General features: G+C 34.1%; 1 protein-coding gene, 2 long non-coding RNA genes and 1 pseudogene across 4 annotated transcripts in view; 2 read left to right on the forward strand and 2 right to left on the reverse strand.

The window, feature by feature from the left end:
- The first annotated feature begins 3271 nt into the window (after nt 1-3271).
- On the forward strand, nt 3272-9451 carry LOC125677711 (uncharacterized; annotated as a pseudogene).
- Nucleotides 9452-12324: 2873 nt separating this feature from the next.
- On the forward strand, nt 12325-15499 carry LOC125673790 (uncharacterized). The gene has a single exon (XM_048910606.2). The coding sequence runs from the start codon at nt 12415-12417 to the stop codon at nt 14455-14457; it is 2043 nt and encodes a 680-aa protein (XP_048766563.2). The 5' UTR covers nt 12325-12414; the 3' UTR covers nt 14458-15499.
- Nucleotides 15500-16931: 1432 nt separating this feature from the next.
- Nucleotides 16932-21598, reverse strand: part of LOC130052541 (uncharacterized) — a 10568-nt gene continuing 5901 nt past the window's right edge. The window contains exons 1-3 of one of the 2 annotated variants that reach the window (XR_008800878.1): nt 19305-19994; nt 18434-18519; nt 16932-18330 (exon numbers count right to left, since the gene is read on the reverse strand). This is a non-coding gene — a long non-coding RNA (uncharacterized LOC130052541). Of the gene's footprint in view, nt 18331-18433; nt 18520-19304; nt 19995-21598 lie in introns of those variants that run through there. The other variant, XR_008800879.1, reaches the window with a different exon arrangement.
- LOC130052540 (uncharacterized) overlaps nt 21556-21598 on the reverse strand; it is a 5694-nt gene continuing 5651 nt past the window's right edge. Inside the window, exon 3 of the long non-coding RNA XR_008800877.1 lies at nt 21556-21598. This exon is cut by the window's right edge and continues 583 nt beyond it. This is a non-coding gene — a long non-coding RNA (uncharacterized LOC130052540).

Consider the following 21598-nt stretch of genomic DNA (forward strand, 5'->3'; position numbering starts at 1 on the left):
TGATCTGACTGTGACTTGTGGACCTTAATCTGACTGTGACTTATGTACCTTGATCTGACTGTGACTTGTGGACCTTAATCTGACTGTGACGTGTGGACCTTGATCTGACTGTGACTTGTTGTGGACCTTGATCTGACTGTGACTTGTTGTGGACATTAGTCTGACTGTGACTTGTGGACCTTGATCTGACTCTGACTTGTGCTCCTTGATCTGACTGTGACTTGTGGACCTTGATCTGACTGTGACTTCTGGACCTTGATCTGACTGTAACTCGTGGACCTTGATCTAAGTGACTTGTGGACCTTAATCTTACTGTTACCTGTTAATTATCGCAAAATTTCGAAGAACAATCTATTAGAATTAATTACTATAAGCATAAAGAAGACGAAATGCATGTAATGTTGTATACTTTGAAAACATGAGATTTGTCCTTTAATGAGTATGGCCAGTTTGGGTTCAACGTGGTACCAAAACCCCTACCCCTTGTACCATATATTTCCAAGACAGACAATTTTTAAATAAGTATCCAACACACAGAAATTATCAATAAGTATATAAATATCTCCAACACAGACAAGTTACTAATAAAAATCTCCAGCACAGACACATAATTAAAAAATATCTCCAACAAAGACAAATTTTTAATAAGTATCTCCACCACAGACAAACTATCAGTAAGAATGGACACAGTATGTTCCAAATAGATTATCAGGACAGGATACAACTGTATCATATATTTTTTTTATGATAATTCAAAACCACAACAGTTTTTCTAACACCTCTATCAAAACATTTATCATTTGATACCAGTAGTGATAATTTATCGTAAGAGATGTAAACAGCAGACATTCAGTCATATTTACAGTGTATGTACATAGAGTTTAACATTACAGCATTCCTTAAGGTTACTTATAGAAATGTTTAGATTAGAAATGCCAGCATGAAGTGTTGCAATTCATATCCTCATGCATTTTCAAAATAAAATTTATTTTTAATATTTACATTCTACTTACATTTTTGTCAGAATTCTCAGCCATTAGAAAAATGTACTACATTTTTCAATATTGATACACACATTGTTCACATCTACGTCACATGTTTACATTTTTAGCTCACCTGAGCTGAAAGCTCAAATGAGCTTTTCTGATCGTCTCTTGTCTGTTTTTTGTCTGTAAACTTTTCAAATTTTCGACTTCTTCTCCAGAACCAATATCAACCAAACTTGGCAAAAAGCATATTTGGGGGAAGGGATTTCAAGTTTGTTCAAATGAAGAGCCATGCTCCCTTCAAAGGGGATATAATCACACAAATGTAAAAATAGGATGGGGTCATTTAAAAATCTTCTGAAGAACCACTCTGCAGATGTCACTCCCCTTGAGGTATATTGTTAAATTTTTGATTGACAGTCGGCTTACCATTGATTATCATACAGGTAAAAATTGGGGGCGTTAACTTATAATTGGGTCTTTGGTGATTTTTTACCACAAGCCCATTGGGTAAGCAAAAGTTCAAAATTTGGTAGCCCAAACAAAAATCTACTAGCCCAAATGCTATGCAAGAATGATTCAACATGATTGAAAATTTCAAGTTTGAACATTTTTATTAAATATTACAATAAGCATTTAAGATGCGAGTTGAATACCTTTTTGAACCTTTAATTCTGTCAGTTCAGTCAGATTCCTCGGAATCCTCCAAAGTTTTAATTCTTCTAGTTCTTCATCATTACTCTCATCCTAAAGCAAGTAAAAACTAGGGTTGTTAACTGATGCTCATACATTCTCAATGTCTGATGCGGCCGTTTGTGGGTTTTTTTTAAATAGGGTAAAATGCTTACACAATTTTCTATTTTCGTGAAATTATCCGTGCTAGACACAAACTCACCATTTGCAATGTTTTCCTTTCTGCACCAGATGCAAAATATGAGATCATTATTGTATATAAGCCAGGGGTAGTTCTTCTGTCAAACACGCTTATTATTTTCTTTGTAGCTTTGTTTCCTCATACTTTTTAGCGTCAACTTTCTTTTCCTCTGTGAGAACTGGTTGTTTCACCGATTTTCTACCAGGAATCACACTCTAATAGTGGAAACATTATCCACCGGAATAAGTTCTGGTCCACAGGACATGCGTTTGACTTGTTGTCCTTGATCTGACTGTGGCTTATTGTGGTCCTTGATCTGACTGTGACTTGTGGAACTTGATCTGAATGTGACTTGTAGACCTTGGTCTGACTGTGACTTGTGGACCTTGATCTGACTATGGCTTGTGGACCTTGATCTAACTGTGAGTTGTGGACCTTGATCTGACTGTGACTTGTGGACCTTGATCTGAATATGACTTGTTGTGGACTTTGATCTGAATGTGACCTGTGGAACTTGATCTGACTGTGACTTGTTGACCTTGGTCTGACTATGACTTGTGGACCTTGATCTGAATATGACTTGTGAACCTTGATCTAAATGTGACTTGTGGACCTTGATCTGACTGTGACATGTGGACCTTGATCTGAATATGATTTGTTTTGGACTTTGATCTGACTGTGACTTGTGGACCTTGATCTGACTGTTACTTGTTGTAGTCCTTGATCTGACTATGACTTTTGAACCTTGATCTGTCTGTGACTTGTGGACCTAGATCTGACTGTGACTTGCTGCCTTTACCTGACTCTGACTTGCGTTCACTGGTCTGGGTGCGCATGTAATTATATGCCTGATAAATACTGAAATGTTATCAAAGAAACTTCAGAGAATGTTGATAATTTCCTATTTTTTTACTACAGAGAGAGGCAGCTGGCAAAGGAGAGGAGAGATAGAGGAAGGCTTGATATGGCGAAACGAAAACAGAAGGACCTGGAGCTGAAACAGAAGATGTGGACCTTGATCTGACTGTGACTTGTGCACCTTGTTCTGAATGTGACTTGTTGTGGACCTTGATCTGACTGTGACTTGTGAACCTTGATCTAACTATGACTTGTGGACCTTGATCTGAATGTGACTTCTGGACCTTGATCTGACTGTGACTTCTGGACCTTGATCTGACTATGACTTGTGGACCTTGATCTGAATGTAACTTGTGGACCTTGATCTAAGTGACTTTTGGACCTTAATATGACTGTTACTTGTTGTAGTCTTTGATCTGACTATGACTTTTGGACCTTGATCTGTCTGTGACTTGTGGACCTAGATCTGACTGTGACTTGCTGCCTTTACCTGACTCTGACTTGCGTTCACTGGTCTGGGTGCACATGTAATTATATGCCTGATAAATGCTGAAATGTTATCAAAGAAACTTCAGAGAATGTTGATCATTTCCTTTTTTTCTACTACAGAGAGAGGCAGCTGGCAAAGGAGAGGAGAGATAGAGAAAGGCTTGATATGGCGAATGAAAACAGAAGGACCTGGAGCTGAAACAGAAGATGGAGAAAATCAAGGAATTGGTATGACAAGGGTTTCTAGGAGAGTCAACAGTGTTCGAAATTGGTTTGAAACTTGGTATAGACCACAGGTCTATGCCAAAACAAGATGACATAGACCTCATGGAATCGTCATAGACCGCAACATTGAAAAAAATAACACAAATTTATAACATTTTCATTTACTTCTAATGTACTTAGAGAGCAATTTTCTTTCAATTTCCATAACAATATCTTCCTTTCCTGACCATGCTGGGTCCTTTGGTATAACTTTATTGCCTTAAATCTAGAAATTTCAATTACAAATGACATAGACTGGTGTCATTTGACATAGACTTGGTCTATCGGTCTATGGTTAATTTCGAACACTGATTCAGTGAATATCATTATTTGATTTCTGCATTTGGAGAAAGTGAAAAAGTGAATCTTTGTTAAAAAGGCATAGACCATTGCATGCTTTTTCTCCATCCAGCCACGTTTGAAAAATCTCGAGCCATGGAAAAGCCCACAGGCACACCCAAACAAACTTCCAAAAATAATTTTCTGCAAATTACAAATCAGTACGAAAGAGGAAAAACCACAAATTGTCGCCAATACATTTTGTTTATTATTTTGTTCTTTTCTGTAAAATGCATGTATCATTATAAAGAAATCTGGCATCTCAATTGCATCACTGATAATGAAGAACTTGTACTCTAAAGAAAGCCAGTTTTTGATTATTGCAAGTGTTTCTTGTAAAATAATGATAAAAAAGTTGGCTACGTGAAATATAGAGAAAAAAAGGATATGACACACCTTGGCAGGAGTCAAGTCCCTATCTATTCCTATATTACCTATAAACTTTAAGGTTCCTATAATTTCCTTATAAATCATTAAAATCTATATAAAGCGCTATATATCCATAGAAATGACAGTCCTATTTTCAAAAATGATAAAAAGAATATATATGAATGTGTTAATCATTGATAAAAAAGTTATTTCTTCACATTATAATTGCATTAAGATCAGATAAACTCTTTCTGGAAAAGTACCTTGTAGTTGATACCATCTATCAGGTGTAGCCAGGGCAGCAAAATTTAAGCAATGTTTATTGATACAATCATACCAATGATACATTCAAATATGTCTTTTTGTTATTTTGACAAAGCAATACTAAGAAAATGGCTTTTTTAAAGAAACTGAAATAATTATCTCGAATCTTCTTAAATTTACATATTAGCATATTCTTATTATGAATAACATTTACTGAATCGGCAATCCATTTGATGATTGTCACTTTAAGTATGGCTGGCTTATAAAAACCAAATGGCCTGGGCAACTATGAACTAAATTATACCATGTCATCTAGATCATATTTTTCTCCAATTCATTAATATTAGTTTCAAATAAGCAATTTCAAACCTTTCTATTTTATTTTAAATGTTCAATTTATCCACTTCTAACATTTTGAAATTGTCATGCTGATCAATGTCAGTCCTTCTGTCAGCTCAATATAACAAACTTGTGGTTAAATCTGCTGTAAAAATTCTTATATTTGCCCTATAAACTGCAAAAAAATAATAATCGTATAATCCTATATTTTTTTAGACCAAAAGTGGCATGACACCCTGCCTTGGTCTTAAATGGTGTTATGATCCAGTGTTTGAATTCTTTTGTTTTCTGCCTTTTGCAGGAGAAGAAGCACATGCTGGAAGAAGAGAGATTCAGACAGGACCTGAAGGAACACGAGAGAGCCATAGAGTCTATAGTAAATAAACACAACATGACTGCCCATACTGTCATCACGGGATTACCAAAGCCCAATCTCAATTCCACGCTGATCGTCGAACAACCAATCAACAGCCAGGAGAAAATATCCAATCCAGACTCGTAAGTTTTTTTTAAAACGTTCTTTCTTCCTATATCAAAAAGTTCTTTTGAAATAAAGTTTCAATTTGAAGAAATTCTATCATAATATAAGCTTTGCAAATGGATTCGGCACAATTCTCAACTTAAAATGCTCTCTCCCAAAGAGAAAGGGGACGTTAAATTGTACAAAATAAGTGTAGATTTGTTCTTCATAGAATGTACAGTATATTGACTGAAACCTGCAATAATAAAGCATTTGAAATTCATGCTTTTGCAGGTGTTTTTTTCCCCAATTTAGTATACATAATATTCTGTGTAATTTAATATGTGTGTTAAGACCTGTTTTCCGAAAAAGGTCTCCCTAGAAAGTTACGATATATCTGATCTGCATTCAGACGATTCCACTGATGAAGATGAGGCTCCGAAAAAGAAAGTCCCAACTTGGGCCCTAGGTAATAGATTATATTTGAACCTTTGAATAGGGGTGATGTTTTAAAAAAATTATTAACCCTGTTCTAGAATTTTAGTGACTATGACTCGCGGAGAAAAGCTGATTGATTTTTGGCCTGTCTGTCTAAATGAATAAATAAATGTTTATTCGGTATAAAGATACATAAATACCAAGGATTACCCATGAAAACTGGAAAGTTCACTTCCAATGGGATCTTTTGATGCATGGATGTTTGCGCTAGGGGATCATTTATGTGGGAGGAAACCCACGTGTCCAAGCGGGCGACCGCGACATACAACCACCGTCAATCACGGGGATCGAACTCGGGTCGCAGCGATGAGAGGCGAGAGTACTACCCAGTTACCCTAATACCATTAAGAATAAATTTGCATGAATAACAAATTTACTCCTAAAGTTGTATGGTCCGAATTTCGACAATTTTTTCCACCTTGTTAAACTGCTGTTAATTCATTGCCCATAAGTATTTATGATGTTGTACGACATGTGATAGATATATTATTTTACCTGTTTGAACCAGAACTACTTGACTTGAAATCGGTGTTTACAAACAACCGTATCTCAGCCATTTCAAATAACAGTCACGTCTGCAGTTCAAACTTTCAGATCATCAGTGGTCTTAACTGTGTAAAGCTGGTATTTACAGTACCGTGTCATAAGTTTAATAGAAATAAATAGCAAATACCTCTTAGTAGTTCGTTGTTTTACGCTTTTTCAGCCTTAGAATTAGACAGTTGTATCTAAGTTAATACATTATGTTGGGATTTCCCTGATGCGCGTAGGGCTGTTTAGCACTGTCTAATTTATGTTTCATCCGGAACACCTTGAGTGCGTTCGAGGTCACACTTCCCGTTGTTCTCGTGCTCCGTTCTTAGAGTCACGAACGACGAGAACATGTGCGCATGAACGTGTTCTTTGTTCCTCGACCACACTACTTACAGAGGTGGTATGAATTCTTGCACCTAGAACCCGTTGTTGGGTTACGTACTCGGCGTTCGAGATCGACAGGAATTTGTACTCATACGAAGAACGGCTATCTCTAACGCACTCCTTGAGTCTCTGACCGAAAAAACTGTTTTGGTGAAAGGCCCCAGTGTCCCGAATGATTTATGCGTACCATTCTAAATAATCTTTTCACTTTTTAGCTCACCTGAGCCTTCGGCTCAAGTGATCTTTTCTGATCAAAATTCAAAATTTGTCCGTTGTCTGTCGGCGTCGCCATAAAGTTTTCACATTTTTATCTTCTTCTCCAAAACCACTGGACCAATTATAACCAAAGTTGGCCAAAAGTATCCTTGGGTAAAGGGCTTTCAAGTTTGTTCAAATAAAGGGCCATGCCCCCTTCAAAGGGGAGATAATCACAAAAATAGGGTTGGGTCATTTAAAAATCTTCTTCTCAAGAACCACTTGGCCAGAGGAGCTGAAATTTTCATGATTGCTTCCTGACTTAGTGCAGATTTAAGTCTGTTCAAATCATGGCCCCTGGGGGTAGATTGGGGTCACAATTGGGGATCAAAGTTTTACATGAAAATAAATATAGAAAATCTTTAAAAATCATCTTCTCAAGAACCAATGAGCCAGAAAAGTTTACATTACATGAAAGCTTCCTGACGTAGTGCAGATTCAAGTTTGTAAAAATCATGGCCTTCAGGGGTAGGTTGGGGTCACAATACGGACTAAGGTTTTACATGCAAATATATATGGAAAGTCATCAGGTAACTCAGGTGAGCAATGTGGCCCTTGTTTCTTTTACATGCAAATGTTTTCAAGTATGTAATGAAGGGAAAGTTTATAACTTTAAACACTAATTAATCTGCTTGAAAGTAATTTATGTACAAAAATAATACATCAACATTGGATCATGCAGCTTTAAATTTCATTTTATGGCAAAAATCTTGAACTTTGTTTAATTTTGGTCATATCTTGTACACCATAAGAGGTAGTGCTTTCATATTTGGAATGTGCATTGATTGTGGCAAGACCTTTCCATTGACACCTCAATCTGTGACCTTAATTTTGACCTGATTCCACTGTTGTAATTCTGGGGAATCAGAGTTTTACAAACACATCTTGTTTCATTGACTTTGTTTATTTCTCAAAGAAATGACATAAAACGTATGGAACAGAATGAATTAATCAATGATTGTTTTCAGTCGTAGTTATTACAGTTCATTTATCGGAACATTGCAAAGCATTCAGTGTTGTTAATAATGAATTCATTGTATCTATAGCTACTTAAAGCGAGATTGAATTTTGCAGTGAATCAAAAACACTAATTTAAGAGTTCACTTAATTACGAAAATCTCAATTCATTCATAATCAAACACAGAGTAAGCTTTAAATCATGGCTACATATGTACACCAATGAGTACTCCAGCTCCGACTTCCCCAAATTCTAAATGCGCTAAAATATGTACATTTTCTGTATCTTCTCGCATTGAAAAGTTACCTGTACACTTGTAGAGATGCTTAACTTTCTACGCTCTTACTATTAATAAAAATGAAATACTTCTGCTCCAAATAACAGATACTTTGAGTGCAGTATTCCATATTACACTGCTGTGTTATTTGATTATTAGCTCAACTGTAGAGGAGTCTGAGATATTCTACGATTAGAAATTCAAGGAAGAAAAATAAATAGTGTGAATTTGCTTCTTCTTTTTCAGGGGCATCTCTAAAGGCTGCATTAATTCAACAACACTATCATCCGCCGGATTTGAATATTCTGTTCACAGAGATTGAGCCACCTGATCTCAATGAACTGTTTGTCAAGAAAAAAGCTCGATTCAACAAGAGGACAAGTTCTGCTATATGGAATTCACCGATTCTCAAGCCTGGCTTAAATTAAAGAACTCTGGTGTTGACTCAATAGGAATCTTTATTTAAATTGACAATGCATCTCTGGTTGCATTCAGATTTGATGAAGCTTGCAGTAGAGTGAGTGGTTTTATTTCACGTGTAATGTGCGCACCAGAATGTTTACGGACAGCACACCTGTGTTAGGATAACTTGTGTGTTATAGTTCATGTGCTGCCGCTATAAGGTTTACGTGAGTTCACGTGCTGCCGTGATAAGGTTTATGTGAGTTCACGTGCTGGCGCGATAAGGTTTACGTGAAAGTGATTTTATTTCTGTGAAGCATTCTCGTGTAAGTGATTTCTACTTAACTGTGTCGTATCTCATCTCACTGTACAGTTTATGCATCAGTCTTCGGTTTGTCATCATATTTTCATTAACAAGAATTTTTTTAAATATGAAAAAGGGATAATTAGAACTAACTAATAAAGATTATAGCACCATATACATGTATGTTTTCTCTCTCACTCGCCTTTCTCCCTGCTCTTTCTCTCTCCTCTACAATAAATTATGTGAGAATTCTTTAATTTGTTTGAAAATGTCAAATGATGGTGTTGCAAAATCTAGTAAATTTATTTGTAGGTATTGTTGTGTATAAACTTACTTGTATTGCTTTCCAACTTCTATCATTATGATTAAGTCCGACTTATTATGTGCATAAGACCACACAATTGAACATTGTTTTTTTGTTTGACATATTGTACACAAATGCATATAAAAAAATTAAGACTAGAAAATATTAATGAAAATTAAATTAAATTTTGATTTTCATCATATGATGCATGGAATCCTGTGTAGATACAGTATATTTAAGATCATTGATAATTTTATATATTGTGAACAATGTTTTCTATTAAATACGTTTAATAATAATTGTATATTGTTCCTTGTTATTTAGCTATATTATATATTATAAAGCACTAATCTGACCAACGACAGGAACAATATGCTTCATCTTGCACTCGATAATTTTAATATGTAGTAGTCTGTTCTCAGGTTCTGTAGTTGTGATAGTTTATATTCTTATTCAGTTAGTTTTCATTTCTATGTAAATATCCCGTGGTCCTGAAGAAGGAACAAAGCATCTCAAAGTTTGACAATTTTCTAATGTTTGTGTTGTTGGTCATTTTAAGTGCTTTATTTGATTATTTGACCTCTTATCTTCATTCAGATCCAACACTTTGTTGGAGGTTGAGTGTTGTTGGCCTTTAGGGCTTTATATATAATACATATATTTATATATAGATATTAAAACAAACAAATCCTTGGTATGGGTGTAAAGGAGCAACTGAAGATGTCATTATTCAACCAAGAACCCGTTACATTCACACTTGATCCCGAGCGTTTGACGATGGAACTGTCATTACCTGTTTTAACAACTTGGGTCTGTCGAGACCGGGATTCAAACCCCAGCCTTCGGCATGCAGGGCGAATACTCTAACCTCGAGTCCACCGCGACAAGAAGCAACTGAAGATGTCATTATTCAACTTATATATATATATATATATAAATATATATATATATATATATATATATATATATATATATATATATATATATATATATATATATATGTACAATGTCTACATAGTAAAGACCTTTAAAAGATTTTTGTTTTTTCAAACTCCATAGTCTTCATTTGTAGGCATTTTTAAGGAGGTGACAATAATACTCCTAATTAAATCATCTTCCCATTCCTAATTATGATCACAGGCACCTGAAGTATGGATAGCATGTATATATCTTGTGTCTATAACACGCCTTAGTCATTGATGTTGCTGGTACACGAAGCAATGTCAACCATGCTGTGGAGATTATGGAATGTACATACCGGTATTCATACGCGGACGGACGGCACGAAAAACAGAACTACACTGACACAAAATTTGTCTGTATTGTAAATGACAAGCACTGGGATTCAATAGAAATTGGACAGAATACACACAGCATATAATATGAACATAACCGAGTCGTGAAGGAATCAAAACTTCGCGTCAGCACTATTGAGATGGGCAAAATATTCCATTTTTTGATGGTACGTGAATAAAAAAGATTCTTTCCTGCCTGTGGTTCTACATGATGGAATCTGCATGTCTTGACTGTTACTATTTCTTGTTCAGTTCAGTGGTATCAGTTTGTTGGTTACGTCTACTTTCACTTTGTTGTTATGAAACTTGTACATCATGCTGAGTCTTGCGGTTCTTCGCCGTTGTATTTCCCATAGTAGTTATGAGATCGATGACTTCTTTATCATCACATTTTCATGTGTCACTCTCACAGACAATTGTATCGTTTGAGTTTGAATTTAATAGTAGTGGTCACACTAATATAGCAGGTCAGCAGAGAAATATGGTGAACCCGAGAATTCTATTGCATTTAAGAATTCATGTCAGCTTTAAAGTCAAAAGAAGAAACCTCTAGTTAGCATGCTGGAGTAGCAAACGAGGAGTGAATCATGATTTGAAATACAATGCATTTTTACTTTCAACTTGGTTTTGGATTGATATTGATTAATTTATATTTAGTAATTAAAATTCAGATACCTGTAATCTAACATTACAAATTTCCAGGATTGGAAAGAAATGTATCAGAATTTTATTGAGTGGATGGTACTGGATGCAGACTGGTGGAGCTAATAAACCGTTCCAAATTCACAAAAAGAGAGTTTATATATACAGGCGCGGATCCAGAAATGTTTCACATGACATGAGGATCGCTTAAAGTAATTTTCAGGGTTGTTTTAATGTATACCACATAAGAACTTAAAGAAATTTAAATCTGAAACTACATGAAAATATTCATGAGTATTGTCTAGTATTTTCTGTTAAGGTAGTACTCTACATAGTCATAATGGCTGACTTCCTTTAAAAACATGGATGAAAAAATCGATATCAGCAATATTTGACTTTTCCTTTTCCATTTAAATACCTAACCGAGTAGGTCAGTAGGTTAGAATACCGACTGTTAAACTACAGGTCGCAGGTTCGAGTCCAGCAGGGGTTTTAAAGTTTTTTCAGATTACCTTCTACAAAAACTGTATTTTTTGACAAAATAAAGTAAATTTGAAAATTTTCAACTTATATATATTGTTGTACATATCCTTCACTTTTCATCTACATCAAATTTCTCTGGTGTAGCATACCTCCTTAATCTTAATTGTAGTGGTGCGGCGGGGGGGGGGGGTCTTCTGTATCCGCGCCTGGGATACTAATCATGTATCTGGTATTTTTTGTAATATTCAATATTGCTTATAACACTAATATACATGTATATGTTTTTGATGTGTATTTTGAAAATGAAATATTGCATGCAACAGTAATATATACCGTGTTCTTTTGATATTTGTTTAATTCATTATTTTTATTTGAAATAGTGCATTGTCTATTATTGGAATGAGCTGGGTAAAACGCTGTACATCAGGGACACACTAAAATGTAGAATTATATGTAACCTACACAGAAGCTTTGATAATTTTGAATTTTTTAGTAATTAATATAAACAAGTTATGTAGATTGAAAAACAAAACAAGATCAGGTGATTTATGTCTATGATTTAACATTGTAAACTGCACTTTATCTATCTTTGTATTCTACTGATCATTGTGATCGATATATACCAGACAGCAGCATAGATAAACCGTAGCTGGTAATTTTTAACATTCTATAAATAGAATATAGATAGATCTTATGTTCAAAAGGAAAGTAACCGAAGACGGGTATTTCCTATTGTCTATAAATAAAATTCGCAAAGTCCGAGGAAGGATGTGATATATACTGGTTGTGAACATGACATTGTATTGTGTCAATTAACGTTAAAGAATCGTTACAGGATGGACCAGATTCCCCGTGTATCAGAAACCCTGTATGTGTGTGTGTGTCGTGAGATAGGGACACCGACAGAAGTGACCTTCAGAAGGGATATATGGGACACGGGGGAAATGATACGGAAACCTTCACAGTTATATAAAGGAGATAGAAGGATGCTGAGTGGTAGTTATAGGGAAGGATTTAGGTTTAAATCATCTGACAGGGATTACATGGTATGGTTCCCTGATCATAAGGTGATATGTGGGATGTCTCAGTCAACGTTTTATCACCCACCCAGACATACACTTATCTATATGGAGACCTCCGATACTCCCCCGGGATTTGCCAGATTACAACTACTCACGCCATCAAATCGCCAAATTGTCATGTCCTCACTACTTGAGAGAAACAATACTGAATACATTTCAAGTTCATTACTCCGGATGAGTTTCCATCAGTTAATGAATGGATTGAATCCAGCCGATGAAGGTGAGAAACTGCACGGTCCATGTCACAACTACACTTATGGATCTATAGAGACTGATGTCGCCCTGTGTTTCCATTCCCGTCATTGGCCCTTACCAGCCTTTCCCTGGGTTGATAGATGTTTGATTCGCGTATGGCCATCGTGTAGTGTACTGAAATCAATTATCGATGAAGGATTTCATTTTGTTCCTATCGGAAACAGACAGACACATGAAAACTCAGACTTGGAGTGGAGAATTTCTTTTTCACAAGCAGAGCAAAGGCTAGTGTACTCTATGAACCATTGCCAGTTTCTCTGTTACGGAATTATGAAAATAATTCTGAAGGAAGTGATTTTTGATGATTTACTATGTTCATATTTTATGAAAACAATATTATTTTGGAGAATTCAAGAGAGCTCTTCAACTCCATGGTTACCATCAACATTGCTCCAACATGTGTGGTTTTGTTTCAAATCTTTGTTGCAGTGTGTATATACCGGTTACCTTCCAAATTTCTTTATTCCAGAGAACAACATGTTTGCAGGAAAAGTTGTCGGGGCGCAACAAATATTCCTGTATCAAAAATTAGAAACATTTTACAACATTGGCGTTGCCTTCCTGTTACGTAGTCCCACTCTTAGAGAGATTCTGATCCCGGCCGTCTCCGATCCATACTTTGTAATGCAGACAGGGGAAAGTTACCTCAAGTCAGAAATAGATATTGATATTGCTTTTTTTATTGAAAGCAGTAGTGGTAGAGGTATAGTCTTTGTATCGGATTTCCTTTCAAACATGATGCATTTAAATGTTATAAATCAGTTATTCTCAACCTGTCAAAATACTGCATACCATGGTAGTTTGGTAAATGTACTTGTATCATCTTCCATGTCACTAAAAGCACAATGTTTGTATGTGTCTCAGAAAAAGAGACACAGCAATGAGAGGTCAATAATTCACATGTTGGGTCTAGTTTTAAAGTTAGGTTGTGTATCTGATGGTTTATATTTAGCGTTATACTTGTACGATACCGGTAGATATCAAACAGCGCTAGCTGTCACATATACAGTGAAGCAGAGACTCTCACAGCCTCATATCATGTATAATACTGTAAACATACAGAGATACAGTGAGGCGGTAGGTGGTCAGTCTATGTTAACTAAGTTTAGGAAGGCTTGGGCAAGAAATGTTAAGTACTACAGTAAGTTAACCTTTATTGAAGAATTAAGGTTGGAACAAGAAGTCAGTCAAATGAACGGAATGACAGCTTTATATTTATCTCCCTTTGTGACCGTGCACATGTTATCTGTCCTATGTCACTACAGACTAGGTAACAGGTCACAATATCTACAGGCACTGACAGACCTACACATCCTACTGCTCTATGATGATGGGAGATATGTAGATTTAGAAGGTAGAGACATGTCCTGGCAGATACTGGGGATCTGTCAACATGTTGTGGGGGACTTACACGGGGCGTTACAGTCTTATCAAGAGTCACTTCGACAGAAACCAGATAACAAAATACAGATAGCTACGGAAACTAGAATTAATTTGGTCGAATCACAATTAAGAATGAACAGTACTCGTACAGTGACGTAGAGGAATTATGGTGTGTAAAAACAACCAGACACAGTTCAGTAACTAGCTATTCAGATTAAATGGGGACAAGATAGCTTATTGCATGAATATGAATAGAACGTTGTTTTTTTTTAAAATTCAGTACACAATTTTGTGTATATTTCATCGCATATAATTATAATAACAGAGACGTCGGATTCTGTTCCAGTAGAGAAAATAGCGTGTGATGCCGGACAATGTCGTTTGTTATGACTTACACAAATCCCTGTCTTGTTGTAGTCATATCTTTAATTGTCTTTTCAAATATATGTACAGGGCTCATGGCGGGTGTGTTCGGTCGACAGGTGATGCTTACTCCTTCTAGGCACCTGATCCCACCTCTGGTTTGTCCAGGGGTCCGTGTTTGCCCAACTATCTATTTTGTATTGCTTATGGGATTTATGAGATTGATCACTGTTCGTTATCTTCACCTTTCATTTAAAGAATTGACTCCGTAAGGGCCTTCACTAGGATCGTGTTTTAAAAGGCCATAATTGTATTTACCAGAATTTGTGCCATTTTACGTGTGATTCTCAACACCTTTAACATATACATGTATATAAGTTTTTACAATAAAAGTCATAAAAAGGTTTTTTAAAAATTTGTATTGAAAACTTTACTTTTCAAATCATATTAGTTTTTTCCTCTTTGCAATAGAATATTTCATTTTGTATTACTATGTTTAAATGGATACCTGTAAACTGCGATATGAAATCGAATTAAAAAAACCAAACAAATCGAACTGATATCCAAATTTAAATACAAACGATACTTATGAAGTTGCAAGTTTTAGTTACATTTTTATGTGTTCGTTTTATTTAATTTTAATTTTTAGTTTTGTTGATTAAGTAATGCTCTGGATAACGAAGGTAAGTGACTGTTGCAACTTCTAGTTTTTGCGGAACATATGTATATTATTTTGAAATATAAATTATGTACATTGTATATTATACAGCACGAGCGCGCTACACCTTCTAAACCAGCTCAGATGTTATCTAAGAAAATAAACTTTTGTTTTCATATCTATTGTATTACTTTATAATTTAAGAGATAATCAACTTTTGAAATCTTTCCTGCAAAAGCCCAGCCTTACAAAAGAAGGCTCCGCAATAAATGACATGTCACGAGTGGCCAGTTGTGGGATTTTTATTCAATTTATCGATTGTAAAGCGACTAGTTTTGTCGTTTGATTATCTATAAAGTCATGTAAAACAATTCTCTGTTTAGATAATAAACTTACACTTGTGTATTGATAAAAAACACGCACCCTCTTTTTAATTTTTTTTCGGTGCAATCGTACCTGTGGCTTGCACCTTTATTGTGTGACCTGAGAAAATATATTTATAACAGGTACACAAGCGAATTTGACGATTGTTCGAGTAAATAATCTTAATACGACAGATCTAGTCCAAATATAGCGATGATGTAAAGAATAAGAAAATAAAATTCTGAAGAACTACTACTGTATATTCTTTATTTTTCGCGAGTTCGAAAAATCGCGAAATGCGTCGTGGGCGTCTAATCTCGCGATAAGGAATTCGCGAGTGATCAAGAATTTTAGTATGTATTTCAGCAATACAAAAACAAACGAGGGTTATTTTATTTCATGTGTAGTGCTTCGCGAAAAATTACACAAAGCGTAGGTCTACATTGATCAAAATATCTCCTTTTTATTTTGAAAATTGGAGGATCACTGTCATGATCGTGTGCAGGATTGGACAAAACAAGATGGCAGACGGCATTTCCAAACAAAGGTAGGCTCTTAAAACTCTTCATTTTACCGACTTATTAGACGACGAATTTATGAATTTAAAATACTGCCTGGCCAGGGAGGCATCATTAAGTTGATTGGTTGTTGGAATTCTTACTCATGTACACGTACAACTCTAAATTCATTGATCGAAGTTGACGATGTTGCCTCGATAGAATTCGAAGCGGGCGAAGATGTTTCTAATCATGTTTTCATGCATTTTAAGAAAGATACTTTCGGTAAAATAGACTCTGCACATATCTTTTGATGAAAACTTGAACCAGTGTATGCGATTTGTCCCTTAAATTGCCTTGGTTAGATAGATATCTTGACTTGAACATTTGCTAATGTGCAGGATTGGACTGTGGTCATTTCCACGATAAACGTGCCGGATTGGACCTCGATTTTGGTTCAGGATTGGACCCTCTTTTTATCTTTATTTTCAAAATCCTTTATATTTTCGAATCTCGACTTCATTTTATCATATTTTAGTTTGATTAAAGTAGCTATTGATAGCTAGCCCCCAAAAAACCGCTCATTGAATTTTTTTCAATTTTATTTATTGTAACATTTTGACTTTATCCTAAAACATATAAAAAAATCAACAAAAGTAATCAGGTTAATTTTCGAGGAAAGCGAGATTGAAATCCCCTCTTTTGCAGCCCCAAAAGGCAAAAATGCCAAAATTGAGCAAATTAACACAAAAGCCAATAAAAATTTTTTATTGACACCAGAAATATTGTTTTTCATATATAGTTATGTAAATTAAACACAAACAGATAAAAAATCAACATGGATTAGAAATTCAAAATGCATCTAAGGAAAACATTGGCATGATTCGACTTGGCAATTGGCCAAATTTACCCAAAATATGACATTTCTCAAATACTATCAGGCATACGTTTTCTGACAACAACAAAATTCTGCTCATAAAATTTCTGATTTTATTTCATTTTTACAATAAGTCAAGTAGTATCTAAAATATTGAATAGAAAAAAATATGCCAAATGAGGTTTAATCTGAAACTATGTCAGATTTTGTAACCCTACCCCCTCCCTTCTAGAAATGAATTTTAAGAGATACAGTCAGCAGAGATAAACTATTGACCTTGAATGATTAAGCATTCCCAAATTACCATATTGAGCATTCAAACTCACAATACTAGAAGTTTCTATGAGCCATTTAAGAATGATATATAGTGTGTGCTATTGCAGTTGACCTTTTCGCACTCACAATGATTGCCTAAATATTTAGTTATTTTTCATACAATTTCTTGTAATAACTGGACCAAATCTATTACCTATACATATTTTTTGATAGAAATTTATATCACTATACAGTATAATACACCAAATATGTTTAAATAACCATTTCATATTTCAATAAATAATTAATATCAATGGAAAGAGACCCATGGACTGTCCATGGATCACTACATTTAAGTTCATCTGAGTCATCTTACCCTCACAGATAGGTGTGTCTTTCATAAGTTTAAAATTTCTCATTGTAGTTTCACATGGAACCAAAAACTCACTATTGGATAACTGAGAATGCATGTACATGTATATTGCATTAACTAACTGAAGTTTTCCCCAGGTGAAGGTCTATGTTCACTGTATGTATAAGGGGGGGGGGGTGAATTAGTTCCATTATGAAACTTTTCTAAAAATTTGATATACATTAATGTATCTATGATGTATGTTTCAACTAAATTTTGAATTACAAGGAAAATTCAAACACATTGATTGAAGTTATAAAATTGATATTCTATCATGTGCACATTTTTTACTAATATATCTAAGAAAGAATAATCAACATTGAAATTTCCTTTACATCTATGCAATATTATTGTCTTTCAAAAGGCATGTACAGTTTGTAATATACGAGTACATGACATGTACTTGTTTTCCCTTAAATTCACAATTTAGTTTAAAGTATGTTGTATAACATCCACTGCTCTGAGCTCATATAAGTGAATTAATGTTTTTCATCCAGTCCCAAATTTTGCAGTAGTTCTTTAATCTTCGGAACTTGATCAAACATTTTTAAATTTGTGGAGTTGTGGGGGTCCAGGGGATATGTCATCATCACTGTAAATGGAGTACCTGTTCAAAATATAGATAAATATATTTAAATATAGCAAAAAAGATGAATATCTGATATACTCAGAATTGTCTTTACAAATGTTTATCAAAAAAAATATAGTACCTCTCTTGCTGTTATACTTGTTGACTCGAAATCCACTTCAACCTGCACTGGTCATATCTAACCTCCCTCGGTCTTCAGGCTGATGCCTAGAAAAAAGATCATCATAATTGATATTTGCACAGTTAGGTCTATATTATACCATTGAGTAATTAGATTGCATCAGACAATGTGAATTTTAAAACTGTGTCTCAACACATATTCAGTTAAAATTTAAATACTGATGTTTCAAAATTATAAATTGCAATGAGATGACATGTATATATGTTTTCATAAACTGCGATAGACTTATCATATCTGTTTCATTTACAAAATGTGGGTCAAGAGAAGGGCATACGTGTAGTATACATATCTTACTTATACATACAGTGCATACATTTGCCTATGAGAGGGCATATGCAGACTTGTGATTAATTTACATTATTTAAAAAGGTTTTGCCAACCTACATGTTTGTGTGAAACACGAAATTTCAGGTTTGATATATTTCTTAGGTCACTGAAATTTCAAAGTAATAGTATATGTATACTATAGTCTAGGGAATTGTAATTCAACACATGCCCCCCCCCCTTCCACTTTTTATCCGGTTCCCTCATACCCCTAGATAGTAGGTCTATACAGATATTTGTTTTTCATTACTTTTATACATGTAGTTCAAGGTATGTTATTTTCGTAACAGTTATTTTCATAATGATATTATTATTTTCTTAATAAAAGAGTTGTGAGAGCCCATGTTTACAAATGTGGTATACATTTACATGACATCCGTTCGTTTACAATCACATGCACAGGTGGGAGTTATATTTTATGCACATATGGAATACATATATACATACAAAATAATATATCTACTGTATGTCGTGTGTTTAAACTTACAGATGTTATTATAAATCGCGTTGTGAAATAGCAGAGGAAATGTGACACTATCAAACTTCCCGTCTCCTGCTCAGTCAGCCATATTTGAAATACTGCGTCTGAAACTGTGACGTCACGGGTATTCTATTTATCTCGCTTCGGTTTCTTTCTATTAGGATATGGTACATGCGCGAGGGCTATCGAAAATTAGTCTATTTTTAAATGTATGCGCACACATCAGATTCCGAAAGAACACAAAATGTCGAGCCCGGCGGTATGAAATTAAGTCTGATCGTGCGAGAAAAATTTTATCTACGGTAATTTAAATTCGAATCAGTTGACTTCCGCTAGTTTTTTCAGTTCAAATCGTGATAAAGAATATATATTTGCAGAATTTTATTGCTCATTAATGGAATTTTGTTGAATAAAACGATAATTTTTTCATGGTTATAGAGGATACGTAGATTCTTTTGGTATTTTTTTTTGTGGGGGTACACGTTCGTATTACAGGTTACACTTTGACTGAAAATCATAAGTCTGGCACAGAAAAATGACATAATGAAGTAATGTGCTGAATATTTTAACAACATGAGGAACAATACAAATTAATCTCATAAACACATTGCCCCCAGCCGCGCAGACGACACTGCAAAATTGTTAATACATGAAATATCACATATATGAACAAGATCCTTTATTGCTCAGAACTGCACTGCCAGCATTCACTGAGGAAGTAGGAGGGGGGGGGATATATATATATATTGTATAGTGTAATAAATTTTCTCTCCCTCTCTTATATCATTAGCTCACACATGTACATACTCAAATATATATATATATATATATATATATATATATATATATATCTATATAATATATAAAACAGAAATAGTACACATAAATTATTATATATAGACTATATAATATATATATATATATATATATATATATATATATATATATATATATATATAGAAAATACTGCACTAAAACCAACATGCAACACTCAGAGATTAGTATATTAAATATGATATATGGTATATAAAGTCAAATTAGTATATATACTCAATTGACTTTGATATTTCTAATATATATCTCTCTGTGTGTGTGTATAACATCAAAAGTTGATATAGTATACTCATTTGACTTTGATGTTCCCATTATTTTAAAGATATATATATATATATATATATATATATATATCAAAAGTCAATTTAGTATACTCGATTGACTTTGATATATCTATTGTTATTATTATTGTGTGTGTATATATACAATATACATATATATATACAAATATATATAATACACATATATATCTGTATATATATGATATCAAAAGTCGATTTAGTGTACTCAATCGACTTCAATATTCCCATTATTTTAACAGTTATTACCTTGAAAATATGTCTTAAAGGGATACCTGTTTTTTCTTCCCCCTTTTATCTTCAAATTTTGTTTTTTACCTAATGTATTTTCATTATGCTATACATGACCAGACCTGGGGTCAATTACTTTAAAATGTAACGCATTAAATTACAATTACATTGGAATTTTCACCTTTACAATTACTGTTACTTTCATTCATATAAGTAATTAATTAAATTACAATTACTTTGGTAAAGTAATGAATTACATTACACATTACAATGCAAAAAAAAAAAAATACAAAGAAAATTCATGAACACAAATTATTTGAAATTAACTTTTAAATCAGATTGTGATTAAGTATAAATGACCATTGACTGAACACATTAAAAGAATGTTTTTATTTGAAAGAATGTATTTATTTTTTTTAAATAAATGGGGGGTATCCACACTTCAGATGCCTGTGGTAGCTGCTGCATGCAGTATAACATTCTGCATGTATACCCTCTAAATATTGGAGAAAAGTTGCATATACATCTAATTTGAAAAGTATGTGAATACTACTTATCTTTCACCATACATCTTGATAACTGAATTTCAAGTTCATATAAATTTTCTAAAGAATCTTATATTTATAATTTTAAAAGTTGTGTCCGGAGGAAAAAGTTTTCATCAAGATATTTGGTAAAAGATGAGAGTTGTCTGTACTTCTCATTTGAGTCTGAGCACACATATATAAATAATATATAGGTGGTTTGAGACCAAGATGGACATTTAAATGTTGTAAATCAGTGTGTTCATATGCATACACTTAAAATAATCCTTGTTTATAATGGAAAGTATTGTTGCATATATACATACTAATTTGCTACATTGTGTAAAAACAAATAATGAAAAGGACAAAATCTATTCAAAACTTTATTTTTTCTACAGAAATGGAGCATGAA

Source organism: Ostrea edulis, chromosome 3 (assembly GCF_947568905.1).
Source record: "Ostrea edulis chromosome 3, xbOstEdul1.1, whole genome shotgun sequence".
Taxonomy (NCBI): Eukaryota; Metazoa; Mollusca; class Bivalvia; order Ostreida; family Ostreidae; genus Ostrea; species Ostrea edulis.